Raw genomic sequence first — 13955 nt, 5'->3', positions numbered from 1 at the left:
GTTTTCTTGATTGGTACATACTTCACCCTTTGTGGGTCATACAACTATCCAGTCATGTGTCACTCAATGATGGGCCCCATATTTTATAGTAGTCCCATAAGATTTAATGGAACTGAAAAATTACCATCGCAGCCAACAACAGCATTGGAACCCAACGTGTTACCATGTGTTTTTGGTGATGCTGGTGTAAACAAACCTATTTTGTGCTTCCAGTTGTAAAACATAAATTTTTCTTAAAGAAAGCCTAGCAGCACATACATTATGTACAGCACATCATACTTGACAATGATAATGTGACTAGATTACTGATTTATGTAACAATGATGTTTTTATCATTATTCTAGAGTGTACTGCTCCTATTTATTTAAAAAAAAAAAAAAAAAGTATGCCATGTCTATGCATGGCAAGCATGATGACATGAACCTGTAATCCCAGCAATTTTGAAGGCTCAGGCAGGAGGATCCTGACTTCCAGAACAGCCCAGAAACTTGGCAAGACCCTAAGCAACTTAGTGAAACCCTGTCTCAAAAATTTTTTAGAAAAGAGCTGGGGATATATGCGCCCCTGGGTTCAATCCTCGATACCAAAAAATAAAAATAAAAAATAGAATTTGTGTATAACACAGCCAGAGACAGATAAACTACTATATATGGTTTGTCAGTATATTTCTTTATTACAACATGCAGTTTTTCCATATAGATTATAGATTTAGTCACTGAAAAATATGTCAGAACTAGCAGAACCTCAATTTTTAGTTCCCAGAGGTGGCTTTTTGGGGGGGAAAAAATCATAACTTTGACTTTTGAAGTGATCTTTTTAAAATATAAAATTAAACAGAACTTACAACACTAGGAACACCACATAATCTTTTGGGAATAACTGCAATCACCTGTCCCTAGTAATATGCTGATCTGAGTACCCCTCAAAAAGACAGCAAAAAGTGAGAATCAGAGAGGGCAGTTCACACCTACTTGATGATAGCTTCATGGGACCGGTAGTTCTCACACAGGAGGATCCTACATGGAAACTCTGCAGGGTAATGCTCATAGAGTCGATCAAGTAATGAAACATGAAGGTTTCTTTCCCTGGCAAATTCGCTGTAAACAAAAGGACTGAGCTGTAACAGACAAACATACAGAGAAAATTTAACTAAATATACAATTAGCATTCTTTAACTTGCTTATAAACACTGTGCTAAAATTTCTGATATATTAAACCCCAACATGCTAAAAGAAATAACATACAAAATCGGTTGACATTTTCTATGAACCCTTTTATTATTATAAGGAACTAGGCCAAAATTTCTAATTCTTCATTGTGGTATGCAACACAAACCTAGAGTTTCCATACATGAATTAATAAAAATCTTCTCCGGGGCTGGGGTTGTGGCTCAGTGGTAGAGCGTTGCCTAGCATGTATGAGGCACTGGGTTTGATTCTCAGCACTACATATAAATAAATGGATAAACTAAAGTCCATCAACAACTAAAAAAAAAAAAAAATTTTTTTAAAGATCTTCTCCAATAATATAATAAATGATGACTACTTCAGTAACTTTAGGGACGCAACCCATAGTATCACTGGGGGAGTCACATTAGTTATCTCACCAAAACTGATCAATCATTTTAAGTGATGAGCTGGTAAGACATACAGATCATGACTAAAATTATTTTTAATTATTAACAAAACAACCCCCTTTCCTTTTTCTGGGAAAAAAACAATTGCATATGCTAGGCAATGGTCCTAGCACTAAGCTATATCCCCAGCTCTTTCTTTTTTTAATTTTGAAATAGGGACAAGGTTAGCTGCCTGAGCTGGCCTCAAACTTTTGATCCTCCTGCCTCAGCCTCCTGAGCAGCTGGGATTATAGGCACGATATCTAAATCAAAACAATACTCTTAGCCTCATAACGTACAAGGAGTGATTCTAGGTAATACTTTTTATTGCTAAAGAACAAAATTAAACTACTTTGCACAAAGGAACAAAAACAAAATTTGCTTCTTCATAAGAACCTCCTCTCTGAGTGTCCTGACAGCTCTAACACTATGCAGGTATAATCTGAATCAGCTGTGGTAAAAGAGTTGCCAAATGGCAACTTCACAAAATAGACATCTTAATAGAAAAAAACTGTTTCTTTCTCATGAATAGGTATGCAAATACATAAAATGTGATATATTCTTTGACATTTTGACTATAATTTTAATTAAGCCCTTTGTTTTTTATGATATAAAAAATTAATCCTTCACAAAACCACATATTAGAGACAGAAATTGGGGAATTTTAAGATGGATCATTTAAATTCTGTAAAAAAAGTAAAAGGCTGGGGTGTAACTCAGAGGTGGAGCCTGAGTTCAATCTCCAACATCATGCCAAAAATGAGTAAGAATCAAACATTAATTATATAAAGAAATAAGCTTCAAAATAATAAATGTTAAAATAAAATCAACATTGATAAGACTCTTATTATTTATTCTAAATTGTCTAAACAAAGAAGAAAAAATTGGGAGCAGTAATTTTCCTTCAGAAATATCAGCATTTTTCACCATTAGTATAAAAATACTTAAGGGCTGGGGTTGTGGCTCAGTGGTTTGCCTAGCACGTGTGAGGCCCTGGGTTCGATTCTCAGCTAAAGAAAGAAAGAATGAATGAAAGAACGAAAAAAAGAAAAATCCACTGACAACTAAAAACATTAAAATAAAAATACTTAGAAGTACTTAATCTGCAATACCTGTCACAATTTCATAAGGTGTTTTAGAAATAGAATGTTAAACACCAAAATATAATTAAAAGTTATTTTCAGTATGCTTGATGACTAAGAGAGCAGGTACCTGCATGTGATCACCAGCCAAAACAATCCGGGTACTTTTAGTTGCTAATGCTAGAGGCATGATGGTTTCACACTCCATGGCCTGGGCAGCTTCATCTAGCAGAATGTGCGTAAAAAACCCTGGAAACACAGAGCAAACACAGCAAAGTATATTATGGCAACAACAGAGGTAGAAATCACTTGTTTTCTGCTAAGTAAAGAGTTTAGCTTGTTAACCTAGAAGTGTGAATACTTTTTTTAAAATATTTTTTTAGTTGTTAATGGACCTTTATTTATATGCGGTGCTCAGAGGATTGAACCCAGTGCCGCATACATGCTAGGCAAGCGCTATATTACTGAGCCACAACCCCAGACCAAGTGTGAATATTTTTAAGAACTATCCTCAATTTAGATAATCATCTATTAAAATCATCACTTAAAAAATAAGAGTTTAAAAAGAATGACTCAGTAATGTATATGTAAACACTTGCATCTGGCTCAAAGACTGTTAAATCAGTATATATAGAAAAGATTTTAAAAGTTCAAGATAGTGTCTTTTGACTGAAATAAAGGAGACTAAACAACTGACAGCCCCCAAAGCTCTTCCACAATTTATTTGCCAAAAACACCAAAAATAAAATAATGGTAGTTCTTAAGTAATGTTACCCTAAACATAAACAAACATTAAAGAAAAACGTACTCAAATCTAATATAAAGGAGAAAGTTGTGAAAATCATTCAAATCTAACATTATAACTTACCTTACCTTAGACTAAAAACAATGAGAATCTTATTAGCAAATTTACTAATTTGAGTATTTAGGTTTACTTTTCATACATAATCAAGTGTCATTTAATAACAGGGATGTGTTCCAAGAAATGTAACATTAGGCAATTCTGTCATTCTATGAACGTCATAGAGTGTGCTTACATTAATCTAGATGGTATAGCCTGCTATACATCTAGACGATATGAATCTGTGAGAGAGAGTGTATGTGTGTGTGTTGTGTGTTATGTAGTCTTTTGCTCCTAGGTCTGTGATGAACAAAACAAGATCAAACCAACCAAGTGAAAATAATATAATCAATAGATGCAATAAACATGAGATGGATGAGTAAACATTTTTGTGTAGGCCAGGAGTACACATTAAAATAACAATAGTGTGGGCTGGGGTTGTGGCTCAGCGGTAGAGCGCTTGCCTATCACGTGTGAGTCCCTGGGTTTGATCCTCAACACCACATAAAAATAAATAAGTATAATAAAAGTATTGTGTCCAACTACAACTAAAAAATAAATATTAAAAAAATAATAACAATAGTGTCTGTAGTCTCAGTTACTCAGGAGACTGAGGCAGGATGATCACTTGAGACCAGCAATTAAACCCAGTCTGTATAACACAGCAAGACCCCATCTCAAAAATAAAAGTATAGTAACCACATAAACCAGGAACCCACTTGTCCATTACCATTACTAAGTATTGTGCACAGTACATAACTGTACATACTACACTTTTATACAACTGGCAGTACAGTAGATCTTTTTCTACCAGCATCACCAAAAACATGTGAGTAAATGTGTTACCCTACAATTTTACAATGACTATGATGTCACCAGGCAATGGAATTTTTCAACTCTGCTAAGACTCTCATGGACCACCATCACATAGTCAGTCCGTGCTTGACTGAAACATCATTGTGTGGTGTACGACTCTCTCTAAAATATGTATAATTTTTTCGCCTAAGACCTTAGCCTGGTTTAAAACAAATCACCACTCTGAAAATACAGGTCTGATAACAAGTGTTAAAAATACACACTATCACCAGATGCAGTGGGGCATGCCTATAATCCCAGCAACTCAGGAGGCTGAGGCAGGAAGACTGCAAGTTTGAAGCCAGCCTCAGCAGCCTGGCAACTTTCTAAGCAATTTAGTAAGACTCTGACTCAAAAGATATAATAAAGAAGGATGGGGATGCAGCTCAGTAGTAAAGCATCCCTGGGTTCAATCCCCAGTTACCAACCCTGTAAAAAAGTACATTATCTGGGGCTGGCTTGTGGCTCAGCAGTAGAGCATTCGCCTCGCACATGCAAGACCCTGGGTTTGGATCCTCAGCACCACATAAAAATAAATAAGTGAAATAAAAGTATTGTGTCCAACTACAACTAAAAAATATTTTTTTAAAGTACATTATCTAATGTTCTCCAGATAAAACGCCTACAGTAGGAGGCATCCCATGTCTTGGTTGCTGTTGCCATTCACACTATGGCAGACGGTTATGTATGTAGGAAGGAGGAAAAAATTCCTTTGCCTCTAAGAGTGGAGAAAGAGGCAAAACCCTCCTTGCTGACTGAATAAAGAAGTCCTCCCACCATACTACCAACTCACTGGGTAGGAAGGGGGCTCTCTCCTTTTTAGGAGCATAGCAAAGGACAGAAAGTAGTTTCCCACAGAATGAAAGTGATAAGTCTATAGAGGCCAGGGGCAGAATGGATTAACCAGCCTCCTGTGAGTTAGCTAAAAAACCTATTTCTATAAATATCAAGAATTCCAAACAATTGGTTTATACAATTTTCTAGACAACTTGTTTTTAGGTTAGGAACTTTCTAAATCTTACTGGTTGGCAGTACTAACCATTATCATCACCCATTCAAACAAATGACTATGAGTGACAACAAAAGTATCTCTAACTATAATCTATTTATCAATAGTGGCCTAAGCATGACATGGCCACATGCATTTTTCTTCCTGTTGAGAATTCATGCTTTTATTCTAAAGGATTAAGAAAAACAACTATAAAACATGGGATCAAACTGGAAAAACTGAGACTAGTGAAAAAAATTCATTTTCATTAGGTAACAATAGAGTGAGGCTTCCGTCAGGAACTGAATAAATCATAAAAAATATTCACTACTGATTAAGCTAGAAAAAGTAACTTGAATTGATCAAACTGAATTACTTTAAGTCTTATTTTCTCATCTGTAAAATCATCCTCAAAAGGGTCAATATGAGAACTGAATGAAATGAAGTATTAACAACATTCACAACAAAGGACCCAGTCACCTTCCAACAGAGATGATCCTACACTCTAGGTCTCCAAAGCTATTCTTCACTCTTTCTCACAAAACAATACTGTTTAGGAGGCTTAGATATTTATCTACATAGCAAATATGTGGAATATGATCATAAAGTAGCAAACTGATTGTTAAATAAACATACTAAAATTTACATTTCAATTAAGTGTTGTTGCAGTCAAAGAAGTCCCTTGGGAAGACATATAACTCATTCCAATGATACTGCCACTATTCAAAACATTTTGAACCTCCGCTTTTGTAACTGCCCTCACCAGCTAGCTATGAGCTACACACACAGAAAGTAAGTCTCATTACCTGAGCAGCACATCTGTTTTCTTTTTTTTCTCTCTAATGGCATTGCCCAGTTTAATCATCTATTTTATTCATTATATACATCTCAGAAAGATTTAAGCTTTTCTAAAATTAAATCTATACTCAATAACTTTTGTTTTTTTTTTTAAAGGTTGGCCACCATTCCTTCATTTAAGATATATAGGGCTTCCAGGTATCTATACTCTAGGCTAGGTGCCAGGAATAGAAGGTGAAGAGAACAGTCTCTCCTTCCAGGGACTCTGATGTTCAAAAGAATTCATCTCTGGCTCTGAAAGCAATTCCAAAAGGAGAAGATAAAAAATTTTGATCAATGTCAACAATTATAATGTGACAGTAATAAATGAGCATCCTTTTAAAGCATCTGAAGTAATACTACTTTGTTCCACCATATTATCACAACAACCTATTATCTTCTATCTGTCCCTGTGTAATATTAGATTGATTTTACATAGCTCCAGTATAGAAATGTAATAGTATGACATTAAAAAAATCCTATAATGCTTGCTGTCTCTACAATGCAAAAGCAATTTAACACAAAAACTTGAGAAAATTGTAAAAAACAACAACAAACAAACAAAAAAACACCAACAATGTCCAAATTTGAATTCTTCATGTGCTTATAAGTAACTACCACCTGACCAATGGAATAACAGTCATAAAAATGTCTAGGGTTTGGATAATTTTTTCAGTATAGCGCACACAGTGTGTATCTTAGATTGTGGGCCACAGTCTCTGTTGCAACTACTCAACTGAGGTGTTGTGGCACAAAAGCATCTATAGAAAGCAAACAGGCAACTAAATGGGCACCGGTGGCTGTGTTCCATCTAGTAAAATTTTATTTCAAACACAGGCAGCAAGTCAGATTTGGCTCATGGGCTACAGACTGAATACACAAGCCCTAACCCTGTGAGATACCCTATATTGCCACAGAAGTCAGCATACCAGGTTCAAGGTCCAACTGACAGAGGTACTGGGAAGTATTCAATGTAACCACCACCACTCGATGTTTAAGAATATCTTCTTTCTGTGGCATCTGAAAGGTGGAATGTGCGCTTGAGATCAAACAGTACTGATGCACAACTGGGTGGACAGTCTTTACCCAGCGATTTCGGAAATAAACCCTGTAAAAAAAGATAATATTTCTGATACACATTTATCAACATCTTAACAGTACCTGATTACTAAAATTATTGACACCATTATTTTCCAATTTCTGGAAATTAACAAGTAAAATTTCATGACTGTTAATTAACACTCCACTGTACTAGAATTTAACATAAAACTGCTACTATATCTACTGTGATGTCTCCCATTTTAAAAAAAGGAAAAGAAAAGATATAAACAGAAAGCATAAGTGCTACCACAAAATAAATACCTAATGAATTTTAAGAGTTCAGATTAATCTCAACAAAATGACAAACAAGTTTTATACATGCATATGGGTTTTTAATTAAATTCAAAATCGTTCTACTATGGAATTACTTTTTCTAGAATATTCTTACAAAAATACACTGAACTCATATTTTAGAATATGAAACTACACACTTATAACACAAATTAAAGTTATTTGCATTTTACTTTAGAAAACTTCTTATACCTATATCTAAATAGACCTCTGTCTGAGATTCTGGACATTTTAAAACAAATTTAAATTCTTAACAATCAAAAGAATGCAAACTTTAAGAAAGTGCATCTCTTCCATTAATTGCAAAAGAAAAATATTAATAGGTTTCATGCTACAGATTACTAAAATGCTACAGAAAAGACTCATCCATCCATCCACCCATCCAACTCTCACTCCCCCAACATAACAAAGACCAGGCATCTACTAAGCTATACAGGAACAGATCACACAGGGGTTGGGAGTAATCATAAAGGCTCTGGATTTAGCCTGAGTTTAATGAAAAGCCTTCAGAATTTGACAGGACAGGGGCTGAGGTTGTGGCTCAATGGTAGAGCGTTTGCCTAGCACATGTGAGACACTGGGTTTGATCCTCAGCAGTACATAAAAATAAATAAATAAAATAAAGGTATTGTGTCCAGCAATGATTTTTTTAAATTTTTTTAAAGAAAAAGAATTTGACAGGACAATCACACAACATGATTTATGTTGCTAGAGGACTTATGTTGCTCTGTTTCTCTGGGCAGAATATGTTGCAGGGGAGGACCAGACAATGGTATGCTGGGGAGGAGGGACTGATTTGTAGTGTTTGCAAATTTCCCTGGTGTAAAAACTATTACCATGGCCAATTTCAAGTTAGTAGTACATGTCACTGAACATGAACACGTGAGACATGCACATGATCAACTATCACAAGCCGGTACAATTTAACATCGACACGCCTCTGGGTGGGATGGAGGTAAGGGCAGTGAAATCAGGAGGTTGTTGAAAGGCATGGACAAGAGAAGACGGTGGCTTGGACCAGGATGGTAACAATGGAGATGTGAAAATGGTCAGATTCACTAGACACAGTAAGAGTAATGCCAACAGGGGCTAGCAATATAGCTCAGTGGTAGAACACTTGCTGAGTATTGTGCGGCTATGAGTTCAATCCCCAGTACCTCAAAAAAAAAAAAAAAAAAAAAGTCATGCCAATAGGATTTACTAATCAACTTGAGATTAAAATTTAAGAGAAAGAGCTTGACCTGGTAGCACACACCTGTAATCCCAGTGGCTTGGGAGGCTGAGGCAGGAAGATTGTGAGGTCAAAGCTAGCCTCAGCAATTTAGCAAGACCCTGTCTCTAAATAAAAATAAAAAAGAGCTGGGGATGTAGCTCAGTGGTGGAGTGCCCCTGCATTCAATCCCAGTATCAAAAAAAATTAAGAGAAAGCCTGATTCCCTGGTTTGGAAACTGAATAAATAGTGGTAGTATTTACAAAGATGGTAAAAGAAACAGATTTGGGAGTTCAGTTTTGGACATATTGAGTAGACATCCAAGCAGAGATAACCAAAACACAGGATGATATATGTTTGGAGTTCAGGAGAATGCCTAGGTCAAGCAGTACGTATTGGGAGAATACAAAGTCTTAAGATGAGATATTATTACCTACAGAAGAGTAAATTTTAAAAAGAAAGAAAACTAGAGGAAGAATGAATGACGGAACACTCCTACATCTAGAGGCTGGGAAAAGGAGTAGCATAAAGTAAGGCAACTGGGAGAGGGCCGTCCTGAAACAGGGGAGAATTCAAGAGTGGTAGGGAGTATTAGATACAAAATGAACAAACTGTTTCAAGAGAGAAATAAAGAGTAACAGTGCCAAATGCTGCTAAGAGACTGAATAAAATAAGAATTGACCACAGGATTCAGAAACAAGGAAACCATTGGTAACCACAAAATAATGGTTTCAGATTAAAAGTAAAGATGGAAACTTGGATAACTTGGGCTCAAGACAAAGAGAACATAGGAAGTAGAGCCAGGGAATACAAATATTTATAAAAATTTTCAATAGAGGAATACAGATGAAGTCAAGGTAGTTTTCTAAACCAAAGGGCTATATCAGTATGCATCTACTCTCATTTCCAAAATGGATCTAATAGCTCAACCTCTCAAGGATTTAGAGAAGTCATATATAATATGCAGCAGAATATCTGGCACCAACAAACAGAAGTCCTCCACTTCCCACAGCAAAGCTGACACTAAAAGCAGTATTGAATCTAGGGGCACTTTATCACTGAGCCACATCCCCAGCCCTTTTAATTTTTTATTTTAAGACAGTCTCATTGAGTTGCTTAGGGCCTCACTGAGGCTGGCCTCACACTTGCAATCCTCCTAACTCAGCCTCCTGAGCACCTGGGATTATAAGCAAGCACCACCATGCCCAGCATTGAAACCAGCATTTCTAATACTCAGTTAATATTCAATTTACATCACACAAATGTAAAAGGTGACACAATGGCATGAATACAAGCAATTAAAACCAGTCTCAACTTCTACAATCTGTTCTCAAGCTCTGTGAAACACGTAACACAGGATTTTCTTTTTTATTGTAAACAAAGGAAAAAGCTTATTTAATAAATGTCTCAATATAAATTATAATTGAGGTATAAGATATTTTAAAAACACTATGGTGATAAGAATTGTAAACTTGGTCAAAGTTTAGAATTACCACTTCTAAAAGAGACAAAACTTTCAAATATATTTTACATTTTAATAAAACAAGTTTAATCAGATCAGCAAAGCAAATTTACTTTTAAATAATACCTCATTTTACAAATTGTCTATGATTCTATTCACATTAACCCCAGTAAATGTAATTAAGCATAGAAACAATTAGGACTTAACTCCAAAGTGTTAGCAGTGAGTGTTTATTTCTGGATACTGAGGCTATATATAATGTTGACTTTCTTCTTTGTGCTTATTTACTTCAATAAATATTTCATTATAAAATAGAAAAGAATGGTTTTTCAAATTACTTATCAACTAACTCCAGGAACCTGATTCTTCTTCTTCAAAGGAAAAAAAAAAAAAAAAGAAAACCTGAAGTTCTAAATATCATTACTGACTTTTTCACATTACTTGGAAAGTTACCTCAAGTAAGAATAAGAAAGTAAGCCATAAGAATTCAAAGCTTGATCTCTTGACTATTTTATTAAAAGTACAACACTAGTGTTCACTTTCAAAAGATTTAAATATTTTCTCTGTATTGTCATTTCATGCAACATTTAATGAGACAGATACTTTCAGTAAGATTATTTAAAACACACCTAACATTTTTCAAAATCTGAGAATTGATAGTAAAAAGTGACACTTAAGGGGCTGGGGTTGTGGCTCAGTGGTAGAGCACTTGCCTGGCATACATGAGGCACTGGGTTCAATTCTCAGCACCACATATAAATGCATAAATAAAATAAAGTCCATTGCCATCTTAAAAAAAAGTGACACTTAAGTTCACAGTGTAAAATATAAGCTGGGGATGTAGCACAGTGGAAAGAGTGCTTGCTTAGCATGTGCAAAACCCTGGGTCCTTTCCTAGCACCTAGGGTAGGGCAGGGCTGGGGGAGGGTATAAGGCTGTACGTTGGCAGGAGCCAGAATTCCAGTTACTACGGAGTCTGAGGCAGAATGATTCCAAGGTTGAGGGCAGTCTGGGCAATTCGGCAAGATTCTGTCTCAAAATAAAAAGAGCTGGGAGTATGGCTGGGGTTGTGGCTCAGCAGTACAGTGCTTGCCTCACACGTGTGAGGCCATGGGTTCATCCTCAGCACCACATAAAACATAAATAAAATAAATGTCTTAAAAAAAGGAATATACTCTTTTAAAATAAATAAGTAAATAGAAAGAGCTGGGAGTATAGCTCAGTGGTAGATCACCCCTAGGTTCCAATACCCAGTACCCACCCCCCCAAAAAGTTCAAAGTACTTAACTGACTCCAATTACGTAATTTACATATTTTCTAGAAACAAAACAACCCAAATATCCCACAGGATTTATAATGATTCTTAAAATAGGACATAGTTTGGTAATTATAATTCACTGCAATCTTATTCATGTATTGAATTCATATGCAATAATGAGCTCCTGAAATGATATTAGTTAAGATACTAAGAATCAGAACTTGATACCAGAAGAAAATTACATCTTTAAAGATCTTTCTACAACAATAAATTTTTCCAGTTTGCCCAATAATCGGTCAATCTCCAAAGAGGGCCTCTCCCTGCTAAATGGACTATAGGGAAAGCAGTTTGTTTCTGTGCATGATCCTCAGAAACATGCACAGAAACAAACTGCTTTCTCCCCTATAGTCCATTTTTAAATCTTTTAATTCTGAATAAAGTAAAAAGTAAAAATAAATGTATTCTAAAATGATTTCTAAAACCTCCACTCCCAATATCTGGAGCTCAGCTCAACTCCTGGCAACTAAGAGAATTTTATAAATTTGAATCACATGTAGTATATTTAAACCTACTAACTAGTGCTATTTACTCTAGCTAGTCTCACACTATCAAGTTTCCTGGGCTGGGACTCTAAAGTACTGTCAAAAGACAGCAAACCTTCACTCCCTGAAGACATCCCTCTCCTTCATGACCAGAGCAGACACTTGGTGCCCTCTTGTGTTCCTTCCCCTGCAGCCTGGGATCATGTGGAGAAAGCTGATCCCAGAGCAGTTAGTCACTCTAATTTTCCCTACTGGTGCTAATAAATCCTAACAAGTATTTCTTAGGAAATACATTTACAAGTCAATACATTACCCAAAGAGGAAAACAGAGTGGAAAATGTAGGTTTATATGAAGAAAGTATGCAGGGAAGTCAGGGGTTTTTTCTCATTTAATTCAATTTTCTAAATGAAATCATATGCATTTGAACACACTTTTTCATCTTGGACTGAATTAGTCTCAAAAGTGAGAACAGGGAGACCTCTTTCTAACAGGTAAATTTCTATATTTGGGCCACTACAACCATACAACCATAAGAATATAACTTCTTACTCTACACATTTAGAGGCACTATATCTTGGATTATAACCTCCAAAAAAATAATTTTAAACAGAAAAAGCTAAGTACAACTTTCAAAATGATAAATTTTACTTTCATCAATAGCGCTACCACAACGAATAGCAAGTGAAATATGCTAAGTCCACCAAGATTTGAGCAGGCTTTACGCTACTGTTTCCAAATCAAGCACAATGGTAAATGAGATTGCCACATTTCCCACACAACACACACACAAAAACACACAAACACATGCTCTATCAATGATAAAAGCAAAGAAAACAATTTATCAACATGAGAGTGAAAACATTTATGGCAAAAATGCTAGCTATTCAACTTTCACTCAAATCTGAGCAAGATTAGATTCTGAAGCAAAGTAATTATTGGTGAATTTACCCTTGAATAAATACCATATTTTCACTTACAATTGTTTACACATGATATTTTCTTATTAAATACAACTACATTCTAGGTAAAATAACTATTCCTGCTTTATCTTCTACACTAAAAACATAGCAAAAAAAAAAAAATCTATTAACAGGCCACATCACTTTTTTCTCTCTCTCTCTCTTTTTTTTTAAATGCAATTCTAAAATAATTTAAATGGTTTTAGCTATGGTTATTAAAGAAGTAAATTGAATAATTTCATTTTTCCATGCCTGGGATCAACTAGAAATAAAAAGTTAAGTGAATTATGAATCAAAAGTGTGTGGTTAGAAATTAATTTATAAACAAGAATTAATAGTAATTTGAATAACCTAGGCCATGATATATTAGTTGATAAAATGGCAAACTAAACATTAACTTCATATAGCAATGAAAACAAATGGTATAATACATAATCATTTAATGATTCTTTATTGTTTTCTGAAGAAAAGGATTTTTATTCCCCCACAATCCTGTATTTAAGTACACTTCATGTCTACAAATACTCACAGGACCTTTCTATGTCAACTTAAAATTTTCTTTGACATTGTGTCTTTTAAACAGTAGCAAAAAATTGTGAATTCTAGTCAATTACATTTTGTTGTAGAAAGCATTTCAGTATTTCATGCTTCTCTAATATGTAGCTTCCACGAAATTACCAGCATGATAACAGTCAAATGTTTATTTCCATAAAGCTGAAACTGCATGACTACTCTGCCACACTAAATGTGCTAGAATGTAAATTAAACTTGATTTTAATTTATCATATTTATTATTTTATCATACCAGCTTTTAGAGGTACATATCAAAATTTACTCAGGTTGTAACATTTTTTACACACAAAACTTAAAAAAGGATGTCTTTCTCTATAGTTAATAAATGGTTAAAGATTT

At 35.0% G+C, this 13955-nt stretch overlaps 1 protein-coding gene across 2 annotated transcripts in view; it reads right to left on the bottom strand.

Annotated features, from left to right (window-relative positions):
* Helz (helicase with zinc finger) overlaps positions 1 to 13955 on the bottom strand; it is a 164647-nt gene that overhangs the window by 65468 nt on the left and 85224 nt on the right. For both annotated transcript variants that reach the window (XM_071603620.1, XM_027946304.2), the window contains exons 18-20: positions 7148 to 7326; positions 2828 to 2946; positions 972 to 1117 (exon numbers count right to left, since the gene is read on the bottom strand). In XM_071603620.1, the coding sequence (XP_071459721.1) occupies positions 972 to 1117; positions 2828 to 2946; positions 7148 to 7326 (444 nt within the window). The remainder of the gene's footprint in view (positions 1 to 971; positions 1118 to 2827; positions 2947 to 7147; positions 7327 to 13955) is intronic.

The sequence above is a fragment of the Marmota flaviventris genome, chromosome 17, assembly GCF_047511675.1.
Source record: "Marmota flaviventris isolate mMarFla1 chromosome 17, mMarFla1.hap1, whole genome shotgun sequence".
Lineage (NCBI taxonomy): Eukaryota > Metazoa > Chordata > Mammalia > Rodentia > Sciuridae > Marmota > Marmota flaviventris.
This window is presented reverse-complemented; position numbering and strand designations above follow the sequence as displayed.